The sequence below is a fragment of the Ciconia boyciana genome, chromosome 1, assembly GCF_034638445.1.
Source record: "Ciconia boyciana chromosome 1, ASM3463844v1, whole genome shotgun sequence".
Lineage (NCBI taxonomy): Eukaryota > Metazoa > Chordata > Aves > Ciconiiformes > Ciconiidae > Ciconia > Ciconia boyciana.
In genome coordinates, this window is record NC_132934.1 from 122963478 (window position 1) to 122984628 (window position 21151).

At 36.1% G+C, this 21151-nt stretch overlaps 1 protein-coding gene across 3 annotated transcripts in view; it reads left to right on the forward strand.

Annotated features, from left to right (window-relative positions):
* The window catches only part of TRAPPC10 (trafficking protein particle complex subunit 10), a 46160-nt gene that overhangs the window by 15564 nt on the left and 9445 nt on the right, over positions 1-21151 (forward strand). For all 3 annotated transcript variants that reach the window (XM_072847590.1, XM_072847594.1, XM_072847582.1), the window contains exons 6-15: positions 1080-1191; positions 2235-2482; positions 4780-4926; positions 6852-6966; positions 8148-8224; positions 10937-11028; positions 12199-12339; positions 14441-14553; positions 15636-16150; positions 19900-20041. In XM_072847590.1, coding sequence (XP_072703691.1) covers positions 1080-1191; positions 2235-2482; positions 4780-4926; positions 6852-6966; positions 8148-8224; positions 10937-11028; positions 12199-12339; positions 14441-14553; positions 15636-16150; positions 19900-20041 — 1702 coding nt within the window. The remainder of the gene's footprint in view (positions 1-1079; positions 1192-2234; positions 2483-4779; positions 4927-6851; positions 6967-8147; positions 8225-10936; positions 11029-12198; positions 12340-14440; positions 14554-15635; positions 16151-19899; positions 20042-21151) is intronic.

Genomic DNA, 21151 nt, shown 5'->3' on the forward strand with positions numbered 1-21151 from the left:
TAATAATGGTGCTTTTTTGTTGTAGTTGGCTTTCTGGTACTTTTAATGTTCTGCTTGTTCTTTGAGGGTTGGAGCAGGAAATACAAAGACTGATATAAAAGCAGCATTTTTAGATCTTGTTTGCAGCAGGCTTGTGTTACGTTGTAATACAGTGCTATTACAGAAGCAGAATCTTTTCAGGCTCGTCAAAGTTTTATGAACCTCAGCTGAAGCAAACAAATTGCATCTAGATAGTGTTTTAGTAGTTGCTCTTGAATTTTGGGTAAATGTCCCATTACTGTGCCTGTGCAAAGACACTCAAACTTGTAATTGGTATTTAATATGAATTTTGCTATGCTTTCTTTGTTTAGATTATTATCAGTATGTATGGAGATGATTTTTAGAAAAGTGTCTATTTTGAAGTAATCCATATAGAGAATGCCTTGAATTCCATTTTTTTTATATTTCTAAATATGTCTTTGTTTTAGCTGGTATAGCGAAAAGCAAGAAACTCTTGTTTGATAGAATTAAAGGTCTTGATTCCTTTGGAATTTTCTGGTCCCTGTACAGTGCCATTCTCTACACCAGTTCCACCTCATCTTCATGTCTCCTTTGACTTCATGCACTACCTCTTGCATATGATACATCTAATTCTCAGACGTTTTCTACTTACCGCTTTGGCACTCTACTCTGTGTACAACTGAACCTTTATTGATACTGCAATTGGTACCTTCACAGTGTAAACAGAGGAGAAAAAATTATTGCTGTTATGGGAGATGACTCTTAGCAAATTTTTTTTTTTAAACTTGACCTTTTAATAGATGTATGAACAATATCTTGTAGTGAATCAGGATCTGGATACACAACAGAATTTACTGGCATAGCTGTATGACTTAATCTTCTTTTGTGAACCTCCTTGTGTTAGGAAAAAATGGTGCAAGTGCTACAATGGCAGGTTTTCCTATATGTGTGAATACTGGAAGGGGAAAAATGTTGGAAAAAGTAGTTCCTGGAGCTCTATGTACGGATGGGGGCAGGCTGTAATACCAGACATGACTAATATCAGTAACATGCTCCTTGTATTGCTTGTGTGTCAAAAGGAAGAACTGGCCTTTGTCTTTGAGATGCTGCAGCAATTTGAGGATGCACTGGTGCAGTATGATGAACTAGATGCCTTGTTTTCTCAATACGTTGTCAACTTTGGGGCTGGTGGTAAGTGTCTTAAAATGTTAAATAAGTGTTAAGCATATTCATTTCTTCACTAAGCTTCCGCTAAACAATCCAGTGCTTTGGGTACCATATGTGTACATGGGAGAAAAAGATGGTACGTTGCAGTGAAGATGCACTAGGCAGTTTGTGCTCTTGTTTTATGTGGTACGCAAACTCAAGTGTACATCAGTTATAGTCTATTAAAGTTTTGTTTTTCATATCTGAGGCTTAGAAGCAATTTTTAATGAAAACCTGCATTTTGCTCTTACTCGATGATTGTTACAATCGGAGCCCTGAAACTCTGTAATTACATAAGTATCAATCTGGCTGAGATAGCAGTGAGCTGTGAAAACGGCAACTGTAAGTTATTCAATAAAGAGCTTCCTGGAGAAATGTATTCAGTTTTGCCTCAAATTACATGAGACGTTTGGTAATCACTACGAAACTGAATAGAAATATGTGCTTAATCTGCACTACAGAAGATTTAACTTTCTCTTCAAGAAAAATTACTGTGCAAGAAGTATCAAATAACTTTAAACTGTTTTAATGAGCTAAAGCATATGTTGTTATGTAACAGTTTTAATCAGGTATGTGTTATGAATCTGGTAAAAATGGAGTGCAGGAGTAATTGCAGTGAAATGTCTTTGTCCTGACTGAACCCGATGCTGTACTTGAAAGTGGGGACACATCTGTCCATAATGGCTGAGTGAGAAATACTTGAGTAGATAAAGCTTCTTTGTTTTGAACTTCAGGTCGGTTTAATTGCTAAGAAATACATTACAAACTGGTTGCCACTATACTAATAACAAATATGCAATTAAGACAAAATGCCTATGGGGTTTGAATGTTCTGAAATTCAGTTATTTACTTAGCTGTGAAAGTTCTGCTGTTTTTTTTGTTTTGTTTTTGAAGTTAAGACATTAAGTCATTTATCTATGTGATAAACTTCAGAAAGAATAAGCCAGCTCACAACCTCTGGAGGGAGGAAGAAGAGGCTTTGATAGAAAGCAGTGGTTGATTCTTGGATATTAACTTTATTTACTTAGATGGTGCAAACTGGCTGACATTTTTTTGCCAGCCAGTGAGGAGCTGGAATGGTTTAATTCTCCGAAAACCAATAGACATGGAGAAGAGAGAGCTAATTCAGAATCAAGAAGCTACCCTACTGGACTTGCGTAGTTACCTATTTTCTCGCCAGTGCACGTTATTAATCTTCCTGCAGAGGCCATGGGAAGTTTCCCAGCGAGCATTGGAGCTTCTTCACAACTGTGTGCAAGAACTCAAGCTATTAGAAGTGAGTCAGTGTGATATATTCCATTATATGAATGATTTTATCCAATGATGAACTAACAAGATTTTTGAAGTTTAGATGTCGGTGACCAGAATACAGTAAGCACTGGCTGTGAGTTATCAAAATGATGCTGTAATAACAGATTGTAACAGTGCTACAGTTGAATGTTTCATCATGAGGATGTCTTTGGAAAGAAATTTGGAGACATCACATCCGAAAACCAAACCTGTATTTAGTTAAAGTATTCTAGTCTTCACCTGGAAAGTTAACTTCTTAAGCTGGTAGGTAATTTGTCTGCTTCTTTCCTGGATTTATTACTAGTCTCTTGAACTATAGTTCCCATCATTTAAATCTATAACAGTGTTATATTGAAGAAAATAAGGCAGAGCGGTTAATATGCTGATATGCAGGCTAGTAGTCTGTAACAAAAAGCAGTTTCGAACTAGAAAAAGTATCTACAGTAGGGCTTCTTACTGCCATGCAAGTTGGATGCTGCTTTGATCGCCTTTTGTGGTTCTTACTTTGTGATTCCTTTTGGTGCCCAGTAATACTCTTCTGTGTTATGCGTGTGTCTCTAGGTATCTCACCCAATGAGAGAAGAAAGAGAGAGAAACAAGTGACAGTGCTCAAAGCTTTTTGTTATGTTGCATGCCTCAATGCTTTACCCCTCCTTCCTCCATACTTTAGTTTCTGCTGATGTTTTTTAATCCTCTAAAGAGGCTTTATCAGGGATGTTGTACACTGATCATCCTCCATGTATGACCACAGATGTCTATGAATTGAAATACATCTTTAAGAACAGCATAGTGTGCCTGAGAATATTTCTGGATTTCACCTTGTGACTCATCCATGCTCTTAATCCTGTGGGTGTCTGGTTCTCTGTTAGTTTTGTCTGTGCTATTATAACAGTAGCTGCTAACTTTTGCCTGTCTGACATTATAGTCGTAAGTTCCATAAGTTCCATCTGTTCATCTGCATTTAAAACCAGAAAATCTGCTTCAGATGCATTGCCGACACCCTCATGTATTCTAAAACTAACATGTAATTCCCATAGATAGTACGTTTTGTGTGTGTGATTTGTGCTTTGTTTTTTTTTTTCTTTCCAAAATAAATACATGCAGCCTTCTAAATCTCTGAAGGTACTTCCTGCAGTTCCCCTTTTGCTCCACCCCAAGTCTGTCCTGTGCCTCCAATGTTTGGGGCTCTTCTCTGCACTGTATCTTATTTCTGCTGTTTCTGTCTTGATGTGGTGATCCAAACTGAATGCAGGTGTTCAGGCTGTGAGACAGTGACACTTATTTGTGCATAACTTGTAGTTATCCCTGTTGTGATCCTTTTTCTTAATACAGGCAAACCTCTTAATGTGGCTTGACACCACTGAACACACAGCGGAAATCTAGACTACTCTCTTCTTATGATCTTTCTCCTCCTGAAAATTCTTTCAGAATTCAGATCTTTTTTTTTTTTTTTCCTAAATGCATTGTGCTTCTATGTTGAACTTTCCTATCACATTATTCAATTACCTAGTTCATTACAGGTTTCAAGACTTTCATAGTCTTTCTAAAAGGAATATTTTTGCATTGTTTATGAACAGGATTTTGAGACACCATTATTGTGATTATATTCCAGATCTTTAGTTATGCTCATCTTTATCTTGATTCTTGAAATATTCTAGTATCAAACTCTCCTGTCTTTCTCTATCATGTCCCGACTGATAATCCCTTCTTGGTCTTTTTTTTTTTCTTTGTGTGGTTTTTTTGTTTATTTGTTTGTGTTTTATCTCCATTCTTTAATTAGTTGTCCATGACAGATGTCTTATCCTTTGATTAACAAACTTCTTGTTGTGAAGGAAACTTAGACTAATTTCTTTTTTTCAGGTTTTTTAATCTACTTACTGTACTTTTAATTTTAGTCTCAGTTAGATCCGATGTCTCCTTAGGAAAGTAATAGTATATTTATTTAAATTTTTCCCAACTGCCCTCCTTAGGCATAGTTTCCAAATTTTAGGAATTTTTCCAAGTACTAGTACCTATTAGTCCTCTTTTCCTTCTCTTTCATCTTGGTGAATATATCAAACTGAGTTAATATAATCGCTGTTTAGTTGCTTAGCTGTCCTTGTTTCATGAACTAATAAATATAAATTATTCAGGTGGTAGTGAGAGTTGGCCTGTTTTTTGCGTATTCTTAGAGTAAGCTCTTCCAAGAGACTGATACATTGTATCAAGAAAAGTATCTTGCTGAAGTATTTTCTCATCTGACTAATGTTTATTTCCCAGTTAATTTTATCTGTTCGTCTTCAGGTCTCTGTTCCTCCTGGAGCTTTGGATTGTTGGGTATTTTTGAGTTGTTTGGAAGTCTTACAAAGAATAGAAGGCTGCTGTGATAGGGCTCAAATAGATGCAAATGTTTCCCACACAGTTGGCTTATGGAGCTATGCCACTGAGAAGGTGAGCAAATGATGTGTTGCAGTTGTGGTATTACAATTTTGAAGCAGACCATTTGTTTCTGTGGAACAGATCTTGCACTGTTTATTGTGGAATTTATTATGGGGTTCTGTATATTATCTTGAGTCTAATCTAGATGACACATCCAGGTTTATATCCACTTTTTCCACTGTCAGATGAGGCCTGGGAATAACTAGGGTGTGTTCACCTCTTTGCCTGTCCCCCGTCCCCCCCACTAGTTTGCTAATGACTGGCTAATTAAACTCCAGAATGAACTCACTCCATGTCGACTGAGAGAAGGAGCATGAATTTCAGTTATAGCAGGAGAAGATGCCCAGATTTGGATGCGTTTACCATTATAAATAGAGATTACAGCAATCTGTTTACATACTTCATTATTTCTTTAGTATGTTAGTATGGTAGTAATAGAACCCTAACTTCACTGAAGGTGTTACACTTGGTGGCTTGTGAAAGAGGCAAATAAGTAATAATTTGCAATTTTTCAGTTACCGCCCCTTACCATAAAGTAAAAGTTGTAAAGTGGCCTTTTCAGTTTGGTTAAGCCCCTTCCCTAATTACGTAAATGCCTTTTCAAGTTCCACGTATTCAGTTTCTATGAAAAAGTTGGTGTCCAAGATTGCTACTGCTTTCCACTGTTGAAAAACAGTTTAGAAAGATGACAAACTCCAGAAACTACTGAAATAGCGTACTGTGATCTTCGTGGATGTTTTTGAAGACTAGCATAAGCTCATCCTCTTGTTTGCATAGCCTGTAGAATATTTTCTGTTTATTTTAATCATAGTTTGTTCATATTTCAGTAGAGTTAAGAATCCTCTAACTGACCTCAGGAGGTCCTTGTCTTATTACAAAAGCATAGAAAGACAATTTCACCTTGATGGGTTACTGCTTAAAAAAAAAAAGAGGAGGGAGGGGAGATCAGAATAAAGGAAACAAAGAATTGTTTAAAGTGGTGATGGGTGCATCAGATTCTTCCCATGCTCCTTACATGTTTCTATGGAAGGTGTGTACCTGAGTTGGAAATGTTCCTCCCATTCATAGCTGTTCTAACACAAATGGTAAAGGGAAAAATTGTAGGATAATGAGTAGCAGTAAGGTGGAACAGACTGAATGAAAGAAATTTAGCAACTAGTGACAAAATTAAGTGAAATTTAAAAAAAAAGTTAATGGCCATCCCCATTTTATATGGTGTAGAGTAATATGACAAGCTGAGACCTTTTTTCTTTTGTGGGGTTACCCTGGTAGTTGATTGAGGTATTCTAAATTAATTAACCAAATGACCAACAGAACAGAACTTCTTTAAGACAGTATCCTCTGCTGACTTCTGGGTATCAAGCATACCAGCTGCTGTCTAGAAGGGGTTTTATGGTAGTTGTGTGGCACTGTTTTAACACAGTTAGCTATGCTAATAATCGCTTTTTCAGGAAGGTTTTCACCTGAATACAATACTTCGGCTTGTCTAATCAGTGTGCTGGAGATTGCCAGCATTTCTTGTTTATATAGTTTTCAAAAATACAGACACAGTTATTAGAAATGATCTTTGGTGATAACTGCCAAACATCTCAAGCTTTGTCTGTGTTTATGTGGAAAAACAGAAAGATTTATTCTGATTAGGTGTTATGCATGTAGGGACGTGTGTGTGTGTATGCATGTGTTCCAATGTTATTTGAGTCAGTAACTTAAATGCAATTTAATTCTTAATAAAATTAATTCCTACTGTGAGAATAACAGTTACTTTTGAAAGGTTCTCTACTTCCTTCCCATGAAGCAACTTTAATACAGATCTTATAAACAGTATAATATGAGAGCAGTGGAAATGTCTTGTATTGTAGGAATTATGTAATAGAATAAAATGAGTTTTGTGTTGATTTTGTAGCCTATTGAAAATAAGCGTCTGGTTTCTCTTATAGTTAAAATCTCTGGGTTATCTGTGTGGACTTGTGTCAGAGAAGGGACCCAATTCAGAAGACCTTAACAGAACTGTTGATCTGTTAGCAGGGTTGGGAGCAGAACGCCCTGAAACAGGTATTACCAGGAACGTACACATTCTTTCTAATAACTGACATTGTCTTAAATACATAGCATATCAATACATCAGTAATAATATTTTCCAAGTATCCCTACATATATATAAACATTGATAAACTCTATTATCTCTTACGAGTTCTTTTAATGCGTGTCTAGTACTTTAGATTATCAATGCATCTCCTTACTGTTGCAAGTAGAAGTTTTTACATTAATGCTCCACTTACTAGCATTTACGTAAAGTCTTGAACAGTACTGGTTCTGAATAAAGTTTTTAATACTTTCAGACAAGTATTAAAAATAAAATTATTTGAAAAAGAAATGGAGCATCCTGGTGCAAATAGGTAACCTGCAACTGGAGCTACAAAGTGATATTTGAGTTGAAGTGATATTATTTGAGTGGCTGAACAATCAAATTTATTTACTCCTTGTGGATTTTATCACTCGCAAAGATATTTATGAAGGGAAGAAGCTTTCAGATGTTAAATATGCGAGAACAATTAGTATCTTTGAAGCATTAGCTGACAGGCTGATGCTTCACTTGCTCTTGCAGGTACGATGATGTATGATTCTTAATTCAGTGCTATCGTGCCTGTTGTATTTATTTAAAATGGGGGCATTTTTCTTCTAGAAATGCTGACACGTATTTGGTCTGGTAAGGACTTCTAAATTGAGCAAGGTACTTCAGAAAAAAACTTAGTCTTGCTAACCATTTTCCTTTGAAATACATTGTTTAAAGTAGTAAAATGTCTTTAAATTACAGTATACTTCTGTCATGCTGATTTATAAATCCAGCAGTGAGGAGTTGTGAGAATGTTGCTCTTGTCACAATATGGTATTTAAGTACAATTGTGTGTGTTTCTAGGTTGAATAAATGTTATGAAATACTGTGCGGAGAAGTTAGTACAGTTACTATGTTGCTGTTTGCCTTTACCCTGCTACCCTGAACATCACTCACATGGGCGTGCACACACAGAGAGTTGTGAAACAGCCTTTCTTGATCTTATTTTAGAGCCTGGGGAAGAAACTCATGATCTGTCTCTAAGTGTTAGTGACGTTCCCCACATAAAATTAGTTTTAAGTTTTCTTTCCACTTTCTACTGAAGGAAAAAGGGGGGGGGGTCTTATTAAAATAAGAATGCATTTGTAAGTGACACCTCTTGTTCTGCTTTTTTGTAAAGCCAATGCATCACAGAGCCCTTATAAGAAACTTAAAGAGGCCTTATCATCTGTAGAAGCTTTTGAAAAACACTACTTAGTAAGTATGAGTTTTGGTTATTTGTATTAGTTTTGTGTGTTTACATTATAGATTGAATAGGGTCAAAATTTGCAAACCTGAGAAGATAACATTGAGAACGTAAATCTGTATTTTGGTATCAAAAGTTATTGCTTACACACTGAACATGGCGAGGCTGATTTGTTTTACAACTTGAACCCTGTATGGGCCCCAAGTTTCAAATATTTGGATTAACTTTGATATTTACAGTTATGAGTTGGAGGTTATTATCTGTAAGTATGTATACTTAGTTATTAAAAAAGCCCATGTCATGGCTATCATATTCTGCTATCCCGAATTCAGAATGAATTTAATCTTCCCCAGAAGAATGTTGATGTGTGAATGTAGCTTCCTTTTGAATGGTTTAGACTCGCATCTTGCGATGAGTGTTACACGGTTTAAGTTATACTGTGGAATTTTTTATATAAATTGTGCGACATCTATGGATAACAGGGTTGGAGCTGGCATAGATTGAAACATTAGAATTCTCATCATGCTTTAATATGCATGTTTATTTCCTGACAGCTCCCTTATTGAGGAGACATTGTAATGATCTTCTGGTTTGTTTTCTTTTTTTTAATAAAAGGTTGTTAAATAAAACAAAAAAACGCTGACTGTCACAAGAGTGTGTTTGGTTGGGGGTGGTGTTTTGTTTTGTGGTTTTTTTCCTTAAATAATTTTCCTCTGAAATTTCTTATATTTGCGGTACTGCTGTTAAAGTTTTCTGGGGAAAAGATGGAGGAAAACTAAGCAACTTCTTTTTAAAATCTGAAAACTAGGTGCTACTTATTTTTACAAGGTTTTATTGAAAGAAAAAGTCTCAAAAGATTTCTCCTGAAGATACCAGGTTTCATTTTTATACTTCATTTCTTTGTAAGACTAGTTGGATAGCTGGACCAAAACTAAAATCTTCAGAATTGCTAGCTGCTCTTACATACTCAGTTCCAACTTGCACTTGAAGATCTCTGCTGAATTCAGCTGTATCTTCCTAAATTTAAGAAACTTAAGTTGGATCTGCAGAGTTTGCCAATGAAAGAATTGTCATTCCTTTTTGTATTTCTGACTGCACTTCTATGCAACAGAAATTCAGATATCAGACACAATATAAAAGATTGTTTTCTATGTAGATGTCACATAAATATATACAATTTATATATACCCATATGTTATCCATTTATTCAGTGGAGAAGAACATAGAATTAGTTAAAATTTCCAGACACAGCTAAGATAATTCGTTTGTATTTAAAATTTTAATGAGTCTGGAAAGTAAAATTCAGCTTTTCAAACATGTTGAGAGCAAGAAGTGATGAACTTTTTTATTACCAGAAAAGGCTTTGTTCTCACTCAATGGCTAGTCTCATGCAACAACTTCAGAATCTTTTGTAAGACTGTCAGATCTTCTACGAGCATGTTGGCTTGTACCTTAATTTTGGGGGAACGTAGCTTTTCATTTGTATGTGTAGCTGGTGTCTAAGACCTCTCTGGTTATACTGATCTGTTAAGGAGTCATCACTCAGTTTATTGTAGGATGTTGTTGTGCGTTCTTAAATAGAGAAAGAAGTGATTTTTCTAGGCTCTCCATAAGAAACATAAAAAATGGCCTAAGATGGCTTTGGGAGCTCATTTTAGGTCATTTTCCTGCCCCGTAGGAATAGATGCTTTCTGACAGATACTCTGCAAAATATTTAGGCAGTTGGAAGCTCTTAAGCAATTTGTTTTGAAGGATAGAGTAGTTCTTAATACACTCAGTGAAGGCGAATGAGCTTCTGTGGAAGATTGCTGACAGTCAGAAGAGGCTGCTGGTTTGTAAATATGATGTGAAATGTTTTTATGTATCTGGCCAGAGGTGGTTATATACTTGAGAAAAAAGTTTGGTGGTGGTATACAGTGTGTGTTGTAACTGCTGATTTTGTGAGAAACATTTGTTGCTGTTATTACAAGCTTAGAGCAAGGTGAGGAAGGTGACATGTAAACACCGTGGCTGCATTGGAAATTAAGCTTAACGATGATCGAGAAACTTCAATTTGGGATTGCATAGCTTCATGCAAAATTCCTTTAAGGCACTCTTGCAAAAATACTTATTCCAATTGTAACTTAGCATTTTGCATTTAATTGTATGTTTACGTACTGCAAACTTTCATATACTTGATGATGATATGTGCAGCTTTAGTGAAAGAATCATGTACCATGTTCTGCATGTAGTTGATTTCGTTTTGAAGTATTGGTTGTGAGTCTCTGAGGCAAGCTCTAATACTGTTCTGAATATGTTACGCTGTGGTGTATCCTGGAATGATGCACTACACAATCCTTCAATGATAATCTAATGGCATATAGTCACTGAGAAATAGGTGCTTTCACAAAAAGACAGGAGGATTCAAGTGTAAAGTGCTTGAAACTGCATCACATCTATTATTTTGGTGGTTTTGAGTTGCCTTATCTGAATTTTAATAGGCTTTTTTCTTATGCTATGTATAACACAGGTATGGGATAATGACCAACTGTAGAAAAAGTGAATATGACCTGTTACAAACTGCTCTATATTGTGTGCTGGGGAATTAAAAGGGGAAATTAAAAAGTGACTCATGCTGGTCATTTTGTTGTAGTAACTTGGTTACTGGCTATGAGTTTGTGTGAAATACCATATAGCTACTAAAAATATATAAAGCTTATAATAGTTTATTTTCTTTTAAACAGGATCTGTCCCATGCCACCATTGAAATGTACACAAATATTGGAAGAATTCGCTCAGCTAAGCTTGTGGGAAAGGACTTGGCAGAGTTTTACATGTAAATGAATGTTTAAAATGTCTTAAATGCTTTAGCTTTGAAAAGTTTGAATATAATCCTTGAGGAAAATACGCTGTATGTAAAAACGGACTTTAAAAAGTATTTTTTTGAATGTAAACATGCCCTAAGTTTCAGGCCGTATTTCAGCAAAAAAAAAAAGAAAAAGAACACCAGCAATCTCTTTATATCAAATCCTAATTCTCACCTCATGATTTAGTACTCTTATCTTTAACTGTCCTATGTTCTTTACCTTGATCCTTTCTTCTAGAGAGAAAAGGGAAGGGGGGAGGAAAGAGATAACTTTGCATTTACTATAGCCTGCTTTGTAAGGTGGCTTCTGGCTTGTTTCAAAGTTTATAGTTATCTTAACTATATATGTGTGTGTATATACACCTAAGAAAAGCCAGAAAACATGTTATCTGGAGTGTAATGAGTTTCATATTTGAGGTTATGATTGCAAAATGTTTGTTTCCCCCACTGTGAAACCTACAGTGATTTTATTCCTAATTTCCAAATATATTTTTTGTGTTTATCCCTGCTGTTAAATTCCACTAACGGAACCTCCTGCATTGATTTTCTGTTTCATTTTATTTTTCTTATTTAGAAGAATTTGGGAGGTTTTTTTTGGGAAAAAATGTTTGGGCATGCTTCTCACCTATGTTCAGTAAAGCAGTCTGATCTTCTAGCCACAACAGATTCTGCTAAATTAACTTAAATTTTCACCTGAGGGAATAATGTTAGGTTTAAAGACTACCATGGAACTGCTGTGTAGTGATAAAATGATATTATCATTGAAGCATTTTCCTGCTTTAAAATTGTTGAGTAAGCATGTTTTTAGTTAACTGTCAGAAGCTTGAGATGGCTTTTGTCACATTTGTGGGAGGTAGCTTCACCTCACTTGCTCTGACTTGGGATAGATCTGTATATGAAGCCTTTCACTGACATGGTATATTTACACTAATTGCAGTTCTGCTTGCTTAACTGAATCACATAAAGGTAGGCCAATATGTTGATCTGTTACCAACAAAATGAAGAGTATAATGGTTCACTGCCTCTTGTTCTGCATTCACCTGCAATGTTCCTCTCCCATCACCACTTTTTGAAAATGTGTAGAGAGTTTTCATGGCTGCAAAGGTTCTTATATCCCTCTGTACTCATCTATTTTTAAAGGAGGAAGAAAGGTCCACAGAAGGCAGAGGTCTATCTTCAAGGAGCACTGAAAACTTACCTTGCTGAGGGCTGGGCATTGCTCGTTACACATACGAGAAAACAGTTAGCTGAATGTCAGAAACACCTTGGGCAAATAGAAAAGTATCCTCTAAAAGGTGGAGCCAGAAAAATCAAGACCAGAGAAAATGATACTTCTGATTATTTTTCTGACATATCTCTAACTTTTATTTAACAGTAGAGACTGCCAAACATCAGACGGTGGAGCTATTTCTTGTTTCCATTGTTGCTGTTTATTTGGGGAGGGTTGCGTTATTTATTTTTTTCATTTTTATTTTTTTAACATCTGGTTCACTTAAAACCTTTTGCATATGGTGGTTATGTTTTAATATGTGTAGGCTCTAGAGAGTGGTGCAACATGGATAGTGTGAAGTTTGTCATTAGTTCAGCAGGTACCATAGAGGTTTTTTATGATTCTGTTTGTACTTCATCATTATGAAAGTTTTTATATGGTACTGTTTTTTCATTTGGTAAATATGGCATTATAGTGTCTTCCTATATTAAGGAGCTTAATTTCTGGGCTTGCTTTCTATAACTGCTACCACCTTTTTCCTGTATCTGACCTGGCAAGGAGTCTTCTGGTATTTGTAATGCTGACTTTTTCCAAAAGTTAAAACAGAGGCTTGGAAGATGAAAATCTTGTGGCTTTGGTGTGGTGTGTGGTGTTTTAATATTTTTTGCTGCTATTTTTTTTATTATTATTATTTCTGGCTTTGATCTCTGCTTCAGAAGGGGAGTGGGAGTTGTTTGCTTTTAAGTTGTGTAAAAGCTTAGTCTTCAATGTGTGAATGAAATCTTCTCTGTAAATGCCACATAAATGCTGAGTAATACTTTGAGAGGATGATTTGGCCCAATCCTAATGTTTGACAGGCTTCAAATTCTTCACTTTGATACTCTGCATTATTTTCACACACCAACTCTACCTGCTACAAGTGTATTTGTTTAAATATTAAATCTGTCTCTGTTGCTGTACTGTTGCTACTTTCAAGGTAAGAGGTGTGTGTGTGTGTGGAAAAGTCTACTGACTGGCCTTAGGTGTTTTGTTGTATTCTTTTTGGCATTAGAAGCAGCACAATCTGAATTCTGCTTTTCATTTTAGCCTTGTATGTTGTTGCCTAAATTTGGTAGCTAATTAAGTAGCTTGGTTCTAATCTGAACTGTTGTGCTGTGTGCGAGATACTATGTACTATGGCAAAATGGCAAATTATTTTTTTGTGTTTTGGGGGAAGGGTACTGCTTTCATTGGTGCCATAGTTATAAATGGAATTCCTCTAGGTGTTCCAGACTAAGGGTGGTTAGCTGAACAGAGTACTTTCTGCAGGACAGCTCTTGTGGAAATTGCAAGGAAAGAGAGCTTTTTTTTTTTTTAATGGTCCTTCTAGCTTTTTTTAAAGTTGTTGGGGTTTGTTTTATTTTTTCTTTGCCTAAGAAGCTCATATTTTAGTCTCTAAGTGACAGTACTAGGAATCTTACTGTAGCTGAAAATCAGTTGAGCTAAATTCAGATTTGTAGTGTATTTTGGGTTTTGTTCTTTTTTTGTTGTTTTTGTTTGGTTTTTTTAGAACTAGGCTTAGACTTTGTAAATGTCTGCCTCCTTTGAAAATTCTTACATCTCTTTTAAACACTTAAATTTTTTTGCTTCAGTGCAAATGCTCTTAAAGAATCTGAGCCACTAATATTGTAGTCTTAGCTAAATACTTAAATGAGCATTTGTATCCCCAGCACTCAGAAGTATAAAGAATGTCTTATGACTTAGTTATGATAAGTGATGCTGTAAGACCTGGCAGATTCTCAGCCAAGTAAATTGGAATATAATCCAATACTCAAGTTATTTAGTTCTAAACGTTGGGCAGTGTAATGCAACACACTGGGTCTTTAACTTGCATGCTGCATTTATCTGTTGTCAAATAATGAATTTTATATGCTCACTGATCTTTTTACATGGGGAAGATTGCACAGATTAATAATGGATCATATTTTAGCAGGTCTGCAAAAAGTAGAGATTCTGCAATATTATCAGATGATAGTAAATCTTCCATTGTTTCCCTTCTAATGGAAGAGTGTGGTGATGATAAAAGCAGGTCTTATATTAAAAGATTAGAAAAGCACTACTTGAACTCTCTCGTTTTCAGTCAAATATCTGAATGTTGTAGGTTTCTACCTCATGTTTCCTTAACTTTGTTAGTTATCTTCAAACAAGCAGCCTTTTAGCTGGTGATAATCACTTAACAGAAGATGAACGCAAAAGCTTTTGCCAAGAAATACTAGATTTTGCCAATCAGCAAGCAGAGAAGCAAGGTAAGTCTGGTTCTTAAATACTTAAAACTTAAGCTGCTCTAATCTGACCTTTCCCTAAAAGTAGATTGGAAGGCTTTTTCTGATTGTTTTCATTACCTTGTGTATAACTTCTGAACCAACGTGGTTCTTTTGTTGTCATCTCCAGAACATTTATAACACTTGTGCAATAATTAAGAATAGTCAAAGATGAAAGGGTAATTAACATTTTCATCCTGAATATTAGAAAGTCTTTGTTTTCCTTCACTTATCTATTTCTCTGCTTTGACAGCTCATAATTTATCTTGTGTTGGGTTTTTTCAATTCCTAACTTATCTTTGTCTCTACGTTGCTGGCATGCAGATGGCAGCTCTGTGATGATAATTCTTCGGTTTTGATGTTGCATCTATTCCCATCCACTTGCAGCTTATTGTTTTGACCATTCTACCTCTTCTCTTCCTGCTGTTTCAGTAATACCTTGTCCTCAGATATTTATCATAATTCAAATTCATACGCAATACTTCCTGTAGATCTGAAGACTGTTCCTTTTTTTGCAGAAGTTTTTCTTGATGAATGGATGTACCATTAGTAATATGTTATCTTAGATTTGCTTCTTAATTAAGTTTTGATACTGCCTCAGTATTGGTTTTTGGAATCTAGAAAAGAGAATGAAAAACCCTTGTTTGGTAAAGCTGATGGCTCAAGACACCAGTCTGATCATTAGTTTCTTAAACTTGTACTTGCTCTTAATGTATGCACTCTGGGAAGTTTGTCACTTTATGCTACTGTGTTCATCTGGAACACTTTATGTAGTAGTGAAATGTTAAACTTCTGCTTAGACACTATCTCTTAATTTAATTGTCTTTAATAGCCTGAGTACTAAAATTGTAGTAGATGTAACTGTTAGAAAACAAATCTCAGCATCTTTAAGTCTCATTTCTATGCAAGATAAAACTAAAACATGAAAGTATTGATTTGTTGTGAAAGGATTCATTGTGAAAAGTTGTTGATCCATTTAATTCTAAGGGTTAAATTTTTAAGAGAAAAGATTTGCTGATTTCCGGCAGCACTGGAGAAGAATAAAATCCCTGTTTTTATCTTTCCAGGTCAAAAGGTTATATTGCCTATGCACTCCTTTGCGCAACTGAAAACTCTACACTTTGACCCTCCAAATGCTGTTGTCCATGTGGGTGGAAAGTTGTCTATTGAGTTGACTTTGCTGAGCCAAATGCCTATCCCTGTCCAAGTGGATCAGATTGCCATCCATGTTCACTTCAGCATTGAAAAAAATAGTTACAGAAAAACAGCTGAGTGGCTTACTAAGCACAAAACTTCCAGTGGTGTTATCAGCTTTCCAAATGAAGTTGCAGGCTTTCCTTTGTCAAGAAACAACTTGCCAGCACTGGAGCTATACGAAATGTATGAACGGAGTCCCTCAGATAACTCTTTGAACACAGCAGGAATTATCTGCAAAAATGCGCACATGCTACTACGAAGGCAAGAGAGCAGCAGTTCACTGGATATGCCCTCAGGGGTGACTTTAGAAGATGGGGGTCATGCGTTGAAATGCCACAACTTAATACTGGAACCAGGGGTCAATAAAATAACATTCAATACTCAGGTACGTTTTTATAGTTGAGTGAATGCAGTACTCATGAAAGAAGAACTAAAAGCGCTGGCTGAGGAAGAGCGTACTGCTGGCAAGTGGTACAGCTTGGGTGATGCCATTCCCCTTGTGGCTTTCCTTTTGTTGTTCTAGACCTTAATTTCCCTTGAAAGAAGGCTGTTGTGTTTGTGCCAAAATGTACAGGTGACTCTCCTATTTGCAATCATTTGAGTCAGCCTTCCAAAACTTACTTTAAACATCTTGATTATTGCTGCCAAAAATTAAACTGATAAATTCATATGCAAGATAATGTACTGCTCATGAAGTCTGCCTTCCCTGTTGAGCTCATTGAGAATAACGTTTAAAAATTTTGATGGGAATGCATTTTCTAGCCCTTAGTAAGTGACTGTGTGGTTACATTTGGTTGATAGCCTGTTCTTCACTGTGGAGGTAGTAAACCTACCCGCAAGAAGTATGACAAAGTTAGGCTCAGCTTCAAATATTTGAATTTAGAAGATGTCAGAATTAAAATTGCCCCCATTATTCATCTTAATCACATAAGGAATGAGGAGACAAGAACATAAGGATTCTCTGCTGCAGGAAGACTAAATTTGCATGAGTAAACACCTGTGAAAATAGTGTCACTATCTAAATGCCGTCCTCAGAAAATGGATTACAGTCCTGCTTCTGCCGTGTAGCGTTGTATATGAAACTCTGTCAATTCCCGACTTACACATATACTCTCAGTCAGCTTAATACTTGGAGTAATGCTTTTTTTCCTCCCATTCCTCCCCCGAGTAAGCTAAGTACTCCCAGTAATTGCTGAAATATTTAAGGACAATAGTGCTTATCACTTCTGTTCACGTTGCATTACTATTAGATGCATAGTAACTGGAAATCAGCAGGCCTTGAGTACCAGTCCTGTTGGTTGGTTGGGTGTGGTGGGGGGGTGTTTTTGGTGGTTGGTTTGTTTGTTTGTTTTTAACAGCCACTCATTCTGTGGCCTTGTACTTTGCTGATCTGTGATTTGTTTGCATGTTTTAATGAAATGGTGAAAGGCATTTACCTGCCGACTCAGTCCCAGGAAGTGAAATGCCAAGCATTTTCAAAAGTGAGACTTCACCATCTGTTTGGCATTCTAGGAGTAGGAGCTTCTGGCCTCAATTATCATGTCGTTCTGTTCTTTGGGTTTCTTTTTAAATATGTTCTGTATCCCTGCCCACCTCTGTAACCCTTAGTAGGGAAGTATTTAGTAGAGTTCAATGATACAGTAATGAACATCAGAGTAGGGAAAATTTGAGTGAGAAAAAGCTGAGAAATTCAGTGCAGCATCTGAATGATTAACAAGAGATGGGGCAGCACAATGAGGAATGCAACAGGTGTTTCATAGCTGCTTCATTTTCTGAGCATTATCCAGCCTGCATATTGGAAAGGATATGGATGCTATGAAGAGAGAAAGTGTTCTGCAGTCACATATGGTATATATGCCTGCTAGCTTTGCCATTTTCTAATTGGTTTAAATTAGCTTTGGTCCCTTTTTGGTCCCCTTTTTAAAACTCATTTTAAAATAATCTACATATCTGCTTTTGATGACTAAAAATTGATAGCTAGACAGAGCTGGCCAGGAGGTTTCTTTAGCATTCTTAGCATATTTTAGGTGCTCCACACCTGAGATTTTAACTTTCTCCCCTTTTTTTTTTTTTTCCTTTTTTTAATTGTTAATTTCTATCTTGTCATAGAACTTTGTTTAGAGTGAAGTTTTCTATAGTCTTACATACTCTGCCTTTCCACTCCTCCAGCGCTGGGGCAGAAAGCACTAGAGAGATGTGCTTGATACATGTGCACACGCACATTGTGGAACCTGTGTGGATAACAGGTATCTCAAGATGGAAGTTGAGTTAAAGTCCCTGAGGATACAATGTGAAATGGCAATAGTGTCATTTGAACTAACTACTGACCTAAGTTTTTAGGTTTCTCATTCTTTCAAAGGATCAGTAAAAGTTAATGGGATTTGGAGATGTCAGAGGTCTTGGTGGCTGCAAATGTAGTTTTCTGTAAAATAAATTAACATGTATGTAGAATTGGATTTCAGGTGAAGGAGCCTTACTAGGAGAAAGCTGTTAGAGACTGTTCTGAGCAGGCATTTTGGCTTAGTGGCATCAGGAAGCAATCTGAAATCATGGAAGAAGAGATACGGATAAAAAGCTAGATATAGCTCTGCTTTAAGTTTGCCTTGTTCTGCATGCTTCTGGTGGCTATTGAAGGATGGACAACCTTACGCTTATAACTTTCCTATTTTCCCAGCCTTGCTTTATTGGAAGAACTTTGCATGCAAAGGCTGCTCCGTGTGAATCCTACTTATCTTTATACAGTTGTTCAAAGCATGATTTATCTGTCCATAAAGGGAAAATCTGAATATGTTACAATTTTGAGTGTGTTACTAGATAACATGATGAAAGCTTCTCTAGGTTTGAGCTGCAGTATTTTCAAAATATTTACTAAAAATCCATTATCATTGTGGTAGTATACTGTGTCACTTCTACTGGATTACATAGCTGGCCAGAGGATAGAAACTGCTGACAACTTGTTTTCTAAATTTTCTTACAGTAATACTTAATTGCACTGCCTTTGCAGAAAGAGGAATGACTGTGCTTCTAAGATGCAGAGGGAGTTTGATTCTTTCTGTAGATCTTAGACTGATGATTAGCATTATTTATGCTGATAGCAATCTTTCAGTGTATTTTTTTAAGCTTTAAAAGAGATCAGAAAGCATTATCTAAATTCTTCAGACCAATATTCCCATCCCATGTTGAGGTTTAAAGTATGGAGGTATTATGAAAGACTTTACTCATGCTTTTCTGTTTATAAAGTATTCAAGGGATAAAATTTAGTGACTTTAATGTCAAAATGCATAATACTGAATTTCAGTCAGGATTTGCTTTGTAAATAACTGTGTAAGTGAGGTTTGAATGTTAAGTTGTTACAGCTTTTCTCCATAACTTCTAATCTTATTATTTAGATTTAATTATACCCATCATCAATGTTTATGTATTACACTTGGTAAAATGGCATGTGGAAAATAAAACATTTCCCATTCCCTAGCAGTAGTAGCTAAGAGCAAATAGAATTAAGAATAAATATACTGGCAGATGTTACAGATTTGCTTTTTATAATGTTATCGAAAAACATCCAGAATCCCATTATTCAGGGTAAGGGAACAGTTTGAAATGAAATACGTATGTATTGCTTTTTTTATAAGCATTCACACAGGGTGTGGGGTGGGGAGGGTGTGAAATCGATAGCTTAGGCTCAAAGCTGTGCCTTATATAAATGTTGTAGGATTTTATGAATGTTAGCCAAATAAGCACTTCACTGCTTACTAAATATCATTTCAGTACTTAATAAATATAATTATATTTTAATGTATGTGGCACTTGGGGGGGAGGGGAGCAACCAACCCCAAGCTCCCCAAAATAACAATTTGACAGCATAGCTACTATATTAGTTATTCTGATTATTGGTACTTGTTACTTATGATGTTTTTTCTTGAACCAGCCAGCACTCTAGAGCTTCTATCTTAATGGGGCAAAAAGTGCTCCTTTGTGAAAATCTTGTCACTTACTCAGAGAACAACTCTGTTGTTTTAATTTACAAATGCAAAGTATCTGATAAAAATGAGCTGAAAACATGCTGTTCTTTAGTAGAGGGTTTGTTCCAGAAATATTTCCTAAATTGAAAAATCCATTCAAATGTTTTCTTCAAAGGCCAAAGAACCTGGGACATACACGCTCAGGCAACTGTGCACTTCAGTGGGGAAAGTACAGTTTGTCCTTCTTCATATTTACCCAATTGTGCAGTATGATGTATATTCTCAGGAGCCCCAGCTAAAAGTGGAACCAATAACTGGTAGGTACAGTTGCTGTACTGAAGTTGTTTTGCGGATTTCTGTTGTACTCTCGTGGGACTAGATAAAGCATTTTCCGGCTTGACTGTTACTCAGGTTTTTTTGGCCTTGCTCTTAATTTTGAGTCTAAAATAAATTCTCACTTTTCAAATTATCCATCGTGTGCTCTGTCAATGATGGCTAGTTTTCAACCACTAATTCCAGTGCTTGGCTCTGAAACATGTGGTGTCACTTTTGAACATGAATTTTAACGTGCAATGTCACTTAAATATCAGGTATGATTTGAGCTGCCATACTGATTAGGAGAAGTGAATATTTAAATTTGTAATTGACTGAGCTCCTTATTGGTTAGTTCTGTGATGCTGCAGTCTCTTTGGTATTTACGAAAAATGCATAAGAACTGGGATTCTCTACTAGAAGTGATAATATAAACTATTAAAATTTAATACTGAATACATCCATTGGTTTCACGGTAGGCTGAGCATTACTTGTAGAATTTATCAAAGTTTATAAATGGAAGTTAATAATGATTTTGTTTTCAGGCTTTTAACTGAGGCAGTTGAGGAGTTAATACGCATTTTGTGGTATCATTCCAGTTGTAGGGGTTGCAGTGTGTGGCAAAGGAAGGACAGGCATATTGGCCATTAATCAAATTAGCTACCCCTATGAAATTGATGGTTGTGATTCAGATATTTGAGAGTCTGTGTGCATACTGGCATTCTTGTTATCCTGATTATGTAAATACAGCATGTGGGTATGACTGGCATCATGTGTGCAAAACTGTAAAGCTGTCTACAACCTGGAGAACTTAACAAAAAGCTTAGTAAATTCATTGGGATTATTATATTTCACTGAATTGTGTGCTGCCAGAGCTACGCAGTATGTGAGCCAGCTAGTCTAAGCCATCTAAGAAACGGTGGTTTTGATCACTTAAGTTGAAACAACCAGTTTCTCCACACTGATGTATCTGAACTAGGCTTAATGTGTTGCATAACACCAAAACCCCGCACTTTTAAGTTACCCTAACGTGTGTGACAAATTGTCTGGGAATATTGCTAACAAGCCTTAGCAGTGCATTGTAAGCATCTGCTCATGAGTACTGGAATCTGTTA